The sequence below is a fragment of the Plectropomus leopardus genome, chromosome 2, assembly GCF_026936395.1.
Source record: "Plectropomus leopardus strain MGB_pleo_1.0 chromosome 2, ASM2693639v1, whole genome shotgun sequence".
Taxonomy (NCBI): Eukaryota; Metazoa; Chordata; class Actinopteri; order Perciformes; family Serranidae; genus Plectropomus; species Plectropomus leopardus.
In genome coordinates this window covers 3068554-3077611 of record NC_142177.1, presented here as the reverse complement: position 1 = coordinate 3077611, position 9058 = coordinate 3068554, and the positions used below count along the sequence as shown (strand labels likewise).

Genomic DNA, 9058 nt, shown 5'->3' with positions numbered 1-9058 from the left:
TATTGTTATTATATAACAATACACACAAGATGCACAATATTACCAGCACATCACAAACCATCAATATGCCACAAACAGATACCACAAAACCAGTAAAACAAACAAACGAAACTACCACTAAAGAACAAAGAATAACCAAACAAAAATTATTATTAAAGTTATTAAAAGATAAAAAAAAAAACAGGTAAAAGTACCCATTGAACTATAGTTATGTTTTTCATACGTACATATTTACAATTATGTTACAGAACTAATTATTATTGTCATTAATATTATTACTTACTAGTATTATTACTTATTAGTGCTTTTATGGGTCATTTCTTTGTTTTTTATTTTGTTTTTCACTTGCCTTTATTTTGGCAAGTTTTCAGATAATTTTCTATGTCCTTTTTTGTTTGTAACTAATTTTGCGCTCATTTTTGTGTCATCTGTTCTTATGCTCATTGCTCTCTTTCCATGTTTTTTGAAAGGGTTAAACTTGCTAAATTACATTTTACTTTGTGTACATTATGTTCTGTTTCATGTGACTTTGAGTTGTTTTCGTGCTTTCCCACCCAGGAATTAAAAAAAGCATCAGCTGAGCATGGTGGGTCATCTAGACCCCGATTGATGTCAAAGCTGGCACTGACCCAGAGCCGAGGGCCCCACAGGGAGGGCCTCGGCAGGGTCTAGGCCTTTTCCTTCCTGTTCCTCTATGACATCTTCCTGCCTGTGGGGGCCTCTGGGAGCCATTGAGCGGGCCTCTGCCGGGCCCTTGGAGCTGCAGGATAAGCTCACACAGCAGCTTCTAATTAGGCTTTAGCTCTGACAGGTGGAGCGAAACTAGACGGTTGGGATGCTTTATGCAAGTCTGCAGTTATTTGCGCCGCCCCAGAGGACTGCGAGCGCAATAACTTACTTCCAGAGGGGTGTACCTCCAAACATCACTTCAAGGGTGATTTAAAGGATTCAGTTTAGTCTTAACTGTGTTGTCAAATGTTTAAAATCTGCTATAAATTTCACAGTTGGCTGTGACTCGCCTGCTGCACTGCACACTGTAATAACGAGTAACGTTTGAGTGCTTTTGTAAGGAACGGTTATGGCAGAAATACAAAGGCCCTGTCGTGAAGTATTGTAGCGTACATGCATATACTATTCTCAACAGAGGACAGACATGTCACATACACAAAAAATGTTTTTCTGTGAAAGCACAGTATAAATACATCAGCTGCACATGTTGCATAGGAAGAGATACAAATAGCAAGAATCCACTATGCAGGGATCATAAATCAATCACACCTTCTATTTCAAGCAAAAACATGTTAGTGAACTAAAAAAATGTAATGTTTTGCCCATTTACCAGAAAGTGTTTAAACTTAAAGAAGTAGTTCAACATTTTGGGACATACACTTATTTACTGTCTTCAGACTTCAGGTTGCACATCTGTACAGTATATATAAATTAAACCAGCACCAGCAGACTTTTAGCTTAGCAGAAAGAGTGGAGGCGTAAAAACAGCTAGACTTTTATTTATCTTTGGACACCGCCAAGCTAGCTGTTTTCCCTTGTTTCTGGTCTTTATGCTAAGCTAAGCTAACCCACTGCTAGCTGTAGCTACATATAGAGATGGCTGACATGTTTTTTCAGAGGCTAATCTGGAAGTTACCATCATCCTGGTTCCTTCAACAAAAGGCCTAATCTATTCCAAACATTACACACATTAGAGACAAACATACAAATGGAAACACAATTACACAAGCACAGGCACACCTCAGTATTTGTTCATGCATCCAAATATTGTTTCTGGTGTTCTTTTTGTTTATTTACATTTTTTTTCTTTTTTCAAAAACCTTTTTTAAAAATGTATTATTATTTTTTATATATATGGGTGTGTGTCTATGTATGTAAAGCATGCATATATGTATACATATGTGTGTATACGGTACATGTAGGTATTACTGACTGCCCTTTTGTTAATTCACAATATTAGTGCTGCCACAAATGTTAATAATGACTCAAATACTCTTTGGCCCAAATTTTCTAAACAAAGCGACTTCCCTACAATAATCATTCAAATCTTGCACTACTGCATGTTGATCTCCCTAAATAACCTCTGCCCACCCTACCCTCTATCTGTATGTCATTCCCGTGTCTTTGTTATTGCAAACAAAACTATAAAAACTTTTTTTCATTAGGTTTTGGATTATTGCAGAAAATAAGCTCTATGGCAAACAAGTTTGTGATGCTAACACATTTTGTTCAGCAAATAATCCTAACAAATGAGCACCATTTTTTTAAGCATATATACAGTTGCCAGAAGTATAAAGCTAATTTTAGGCTAAACAAACTACACAACTATGATAGCATGACTTAATATCTCCAACAAAGCTGTGTTTGACGCTCACTGCCGACTGACGCTTTGTAGTCTCATTTAGCCACTTGTTAGCAACTGCCTTAAGATGTGCACAAGCTTTACAATATGCATGTAGTGTATTTACTCATGTATTTTGTTTGGAGAATATGTGTCAGTCTCTCAAGCTTGTGTTAACCACACACCATATTTCAGGCTTCTAACCCTAACCCGTTTAAAAAAAGGTAATATAAGGAGCGCAAAGGCATCTATAGGGCAGGTTGGAGGATCAGTGGATGGGTTTAAAAAACCTGGGACTTTCATGTCTGCTTCTCGTTTGAATGTGATGTTTCTTTTCTGCAACATGTGCGTTCTTCCCCTAACACTAACCGTCTGTGGCAGCACGTGGCAGCATGTGCCAGCCCTAAACATTGTTTGTTGATGTGCCGGTGTAAATTGCCATGTGTTTGTGTTACTTAAACATAACATGCAGCATAACGCCATCATGTGCTTTTGTTGACATCATGGTAGTGGCATCCCGGAACATAAATAGCAGACACAGAAGGATAACGAGAGTGTAATACGTAGATGCGAAGTCCACTGCAAAGGGGCATCGTGTGATGACTAAGGATGAGAACATGTTGGAAATGCTAACTCATTTCTGGGTTTTAGTACTGCTGGACCATTCTATTTAACATAAAGATAGAAGTTAGCAGTCATGCTAACTCCGGCATATTTACATTTGTACTTTAGGATAATGTTCACTAATATGCTATGTCTCTTTTAAATAAATAAATTAAATTAATAAATTAGATAAGTTATATCAGTTTTCTAACCTCTCTGCAAGAAAGTGAATAGGCTAAATGTATCTCCCTCAGTGCCAAACTATTCCATCAACATTAAAGAAATACAGCAGTATTATTTAATTTTTTCCAGTTCATTTTACTATGAATATTAATTTGTAGAGACTTCAGACTTGAAAGAGGTAATCCATCACAGTGGACATTGTCTCCTTTTATTTTCACCATGTTATATGATTGTTTCAAGGTAACACACTGCAGATTTTTTTCAATCTGATGGCATTTATCCTTTAAGCACTTCTTGACGTCCTCTGAGCACTTTTTTTGTGTGTTGTTTTTGGTTTTCTGTCTGTCTCTGTGCGTACACTGATTCTATAGCATTCATTCATCAGCAGCTGTGTTTGTCTGGATACAGGGTGCTAGGTGATATTAGCTGTGACTGATCAACTCCACATGTGGATCCCAGCCTGGGAGATTTACTACCAGAACGGAGTCATGCCAAAGATCAGCCCTCAGATTTCTGTATTTTCCTGGATACTGCTGCTTAAATGTCCAAACACTTGAATGCAGAAAATGAGCTACTCCAGTTGTAGTTGCAGAAGGAAAGCCAGATTCTGTGTTTGATTTGTCCAGCATGAGAATGCTCAAATCTGTTAACTTACAAATCCTTTTTTTTCCAAGTTCTAACACCAAACTCTGCTTTTCCTCTCCATCTTGTTGGCACGGCTCCAGTAATATGCTGCACTCCCTGATGGTTCTCGTGAGTAATCATCAGTCACCACAATAGATCCAACAACACTAATTTGTGTCTTTCCTGTTTTGCATTTTACCTTTTCCCAGAGTTGAGTCTGATTCATGTCTTCCTAACTGGCACTGTGCACCTACCACCCTGACATGGCGCTCTGTGGTCACACACTGCTGGGATACAAGCATTTCAGAGAGAGCCCGCTGAGGAAGAGATTGATTACTTCCTCTGTTGAGATTCCTTGGCATTACTCAGAGACAGAGGGTAAACCTTTATTGGAATTCCCCGTATAGGTTTCCTCCTCTGAGCGGTCAAGATGCCAGTAATGGTTAAATGGTTTGTTCTTTGGATACAGCTGTCCTAAATTTACATGAACTCTACACGTGCTTTATAACCTTTAAAAAGATCTGGAACAAGAATATCTGAAGGTTTGCAGAGTCTATTTTTGTAGCTCTATTCAAACTAAGCTAAGCTGTTAACCCTTTAACATCTGGATTGACACAAATTTCTTGTGCATTCACATTTTTTTTTACAAGCATTAAACCCCTAAAACCTGAGTTTCTTTTGAAAACACTTAGGAAAAAAATGACCAAAAAATGACCTGAAAATATTGTCAGATATTGACCATAAACTATATTTATAATTCTTATATTTTTGACTTATTTTCAGGTGATTTTATTTGAATGTTTTACTGTTTTCTTTTGGATGTTTTGAACTCAGGTGTTCAATTTTCAGGAAATTTTCATGGAACACTTTACGTATTTCTTGCTCATTTTTGGGTCATTTCTTCATAAGTTGCATGTACGTATGTATGTATGTATTTACTTATTCCATTTTTTGCTAGTTTTGTTGAAGGAAAACACCTCAAAACATCTCAAAATATGTCCATAAAAACTCTGCATGAGTATTTTCTGTGTGATAGTTAAAACCGTTGTTCAAGTTGGGAAACCACTGTGAAGGCAAACGCGAGAGTCACATCTATGTAAAAATAAATTTAATTTCAAAGTAGTTAACAACATGTAATGAAAAAGCTAACAAAATGGTGTCCCACAAATTCGTCCTGCTGTACACACGTTCACACCGTGAGCTGAGGAGCATGGAGTGCTCTGTCCTCTCACATATCCCCCCCTTACACTGCTCTGCTGTAAGGCTACAAGTCTGTGTTTCAGCCATGCTTCCCACAATCCTCTCTTTCATCTAAAAGAATGATGCAAACTTTTTATGGGACTTTGCTCACCGATCCATTACCCAAAACATGATATAAGAGGACAGGCACCATGAGCGTCTCTGATAGATCCATCTGTCCTGCATGCTGATTCCACATATAGGCCTATGTGGTTAGAGTTTGACCCATCAATTAAAGAAAACATTATTTATGTCTATAAACCTTAACCAGCATCATACAGCTTTGATAACGTAGATTTAGCAATCATCTTCTCTCAGTTTGTGCAGAACTTTAAGTTCATCTTATATTAAAAGCTGGTTTAAATTCTCAGTTTTGAATTTGAATGGCAAAGACGTCCTTTTATTTATATTTGGAATATGAATTGTGCCTTTAATAATAGGTCATCACCATTAACCGTGCTGTAATAGCAAAAAATACGGAGCAAGGTAATGCTTTACATTCAATGATTCATAGATTTCCAACTGTTGTAAAGTACAAATCAACAATGCAAAACGCTGTCTGTTACTCACTTCCTGTTTAAGTAACAATGTTAAAGACCAATAGATATTCTGCTCCTGAGAGATCATTCATTGTGTTGAGTTCCACTGTGTGTCTATTTTAGCACTAAATAAACTTTTCATTCAAATGAAAAGAACATCTATGACCATATAGCAGCTTTACACACTAAGTTTCTCACTCTGAAATCAGATAGTGTCAAAGAATCAGATGGTGCTGATCGTTTTATCTCATCCTGGGTGATGAGCAGAAAGCCAGAGTAGTCCTCAGAGACTGAGATGCTTCCAGACTTTGGGAACGGTTGGTGGAGGTTTCCCCGAAGTCTGGATCCAATTCAGTTTCATCGCCGACTTATTTGTCTGGCACTGCTTCCATGCATTTTCACACAGTCTCGTCTGTCTTTCACCTGTGAACACAGAGGGAAACTACTGTCACTGTGCATCTACAAGAAAGATTTTGGACCCAAACAATTTCTAAGTTTCAGTGTACTTTCCTAGGAGCACTGTAAATTTCTCACAAGCTGATCTTCCTTAAAAGAATCCTGGGAAACCACATGCATTGTAAAAGGAAATATAACTATTATACTAATTTAGTGTGAAATTTAACTGTATTTGTCTAATTTTGTGACATTGTTGCAACTCAAAAATGACAAGCAGAGTTACCTTGTTCTCCCTCAGCATTAGCAACTTCAGTAAACCAAGTACCTCGATCATGACAAAAAGAATTTTGCCAATGATGGAGTTGAGCTGCCTTTACATGGTCCTCGGAAATATGGTACTTATCGTATTTACAAGTTACAAGCACATAAACAGCCCTCCAAAGTTGTAATTATGAGTGGGAAATTTCCATTGAAAAAAATTCGATGGAACCCAAGTTTCTGAGTAGTGACGTCTGTGTGACATTTCAGGGCAGCAGAAATGTCAGAAAGCATGGAAACAGTGTCAACAACTGTTGGTAAAAAATCTAATATTTGACTATTTTGTTCCTAGTAGCAATCATTTACTTTTAGTCGCTGTACATTTTAGTATCTGCATCTATTAGCTGCAGCGAGCAAGCAAACTCAGCATTAAAATGCAAAACTTTTTTTTTGGTAGCTTCCATGTTGTTCCCATTGTACGACCTCGAAGCACATCAATGCAACAAAGTCAGAAGAACGACTTCCCAACTCAGAAACTCTGACCTTCCGACATCACATGAACGCAGTATCTGAAGATCTGTGGATTGTTTTTTTAACATGTTTAAGAAAATACAAATATGATTGACAAGTTTATAACCGGCAGAATACAGATATGTAGCACAGTAAACTTGGTTTAGTTGCTAAAACTTTGAAATGTTAATTTAATTAAATTCATTTTTACATTTCAACAACTTCACAAAATTATGTAAAGAGTAAACTTAACATTACATATAAAGTTATCATGAATTAAGTTTAATTATTATATGTACTTTAATTATTATTTATTTATTTATTTTTACATTTTTCAAGGTAATTGGTTTCCTTGATTTTTTAAAAAGTAAAATAAAATCAGCTTGTCAGATTTTACATTGAGCTTATTAACAGGTTCAGTGCAATAACTTAGCTGTCTACAATAAAAACAGTTTTACCTTAAAGGATATCTCCATGCACTGAATGCTATGGTATCAAGAAAAAAATGAAATCCCAACACAGAGAGTTTAAAGCCAAGGTGGATTACATCCATTTTGCTTAGATGCACGCAGCTCATTGTAGCCCCACAGTTATCATATAACCTCCCTCTAAAAAGAGAGTCATTCCAGTTAAACATTTTGATGTGCCGATAAACTGTTGGAAAAGTCCACTCAAGTGGATAGGTAGGCGCAACATACTCAAACTTGGTATGTTTATAGAATAGAAAAAAGACTATAAGAGTTGTCTGATAAATATCATAGTTAAAGTCTAAAGTCTGATGTGTAACAATGCTGAAAAAAATTATCCTCCACATTCATTCAGATGTGACAGTATAAAAATGTCACACCAATTACTAAAATACATGACAGCATTAACTAGCTCCTGCTGCCATGCAACAGCCATCAAATCAAATGCCTTTCTGAATGCACTAACTTCCTCTTCTGTCTTCATGCTGACCTCATTTATACATTTGCAACTTTTGCGGTTCCTCGTTAATTTTCAAAGATACACACACTACAATCCATCAATAAATATCTATTAATACATGTTATGGGTTGATTGGACATTCGGCTCACAAATGATCCATCGGATACATTTTATTTAAATAATCCCACCCTGAATTTTGCAACTGGCAATGCACACGTTTGGATCCCTCGCTGTGTATTTTGCAGGAATGATGATGCAGAAAGACAGGCGGATGTGTCATAAAAGTTTAAACTGCATTGTGAATAGCTTCGCAAGGTATGTTCATTATAAGCCGAATTAAAGGGGAGACTTTCATAAAACATATTATCTCAAATATGGTATGCAACATTTGTGTTACACTTGCCAGTAATAAAGAAATGTTGAAATAGTAAAATTTTGAAATCGGGTTTCGGCTGACAAGTTTAAGAGTATAGTGACTAAATGTTTTACCCCTTTGCGTTGGTTGCTGAGGCAGAATGTGCAGATATTCCGGGGCTGTTTGCCCTCTCCACTCCCCTTCACCTCTTTGTAGACGGCACTGAGGCACGGCTGTCCGTCCTCCCTCCCGTCCCCGACCACCAGCACGTTGGCCAGGTGGGAGATATAGCTGGACGCCAGGCGCAGCGTCTCGATTTTGGAGAGTTTTCTGTCCACCGGTTCCGTGGGGATGAGTGTCCTCAGCGCTGTGAAGGCCGTGTTGACGTTCTGAGTCCGGTGTCTCTCCCTGGCGTTAGCGGCGTTTCGGTGCCGTACCACGCCGCCGGATTCCCGCCTGTAGCCCTCCCCCGGAGTCCCGCAGCAGCCGTAGCCTTGGTCGGTGCTGCCGTCGCTCTCGCTTCGGTTCCCCTCCTCGTCGTCCGACATCAAGGTCAGGTCAGCGGGGTAGGAATATGGATGCGTCGACACCGGCCTCAGCATGGTGAAAGCCATCATATGTGTGCAAGAGTCTCATACGGCGAAGACAACCCTTATATTCAAGTAAAAAACAGCCGCCTGCAGGCACGAGCCGTGCGTAAAAGGCGCTGCAGCTCCACCGTTCACACAGCACAAGTCCCCAGTTTGTGCTGACGCTTCCCCATAGGACGGTCCAGTGTGATAGTGGTCGTGTCAGGGAGGGCTCTTATAGCAGCTACAGTAGTTCTTCGGATGTGAGGGGAGGGGTGGGGCACATGCTTCCATCCTCCCAAATGTTTTGGTCCTAAAAGTCACAGACGTCAGCTGAGTTATGGCTAATCATCACCAAAATGAGCCATTAGTTTTTATGAGTGGAGAGCAAAGAGAAAACACAGGCTGACATTTATTGATGAATTTCTAGACTGGCACTTCAGGGACATGATGACCAGGGGTGTAAATACAGACAGTGCAGGCAGGGCTGTTCCACTGGGGCCCA

At 38.7% G+C, this 9058-nt stretch overlaps 1 protein-coding gene across 1 annotated transcript; it reads right to left on the bottom strand.

Moving 5' to 3' along the window:
* Positions 1 to 4853: 4853 nt before the first annotated feature.
* On the bottom strand, positions 4854 to 8804 carry LOC121956888 (transcription factor 15-like). The gene is made up of 2 exons (XM_042505321.2): positions 8119 to 8804; positions 4854 to 5961 (listed from the first exon to the last, which is right to left on the bottom strand). The coding sequence occupies exons 1-2, from the start codon at positions 8599 to 8601 to the stop codon at positions 5896 to 5898; spliced, it is 549 nt and encodes a 182-aa protein (XP_042361255.1). The 5' UTR covers positions 8602 to 8804; the 3' UTR covers positions 4854 to 5895.
* Positions 8805 to 9058: the final 254 nt, after the last annotated feature.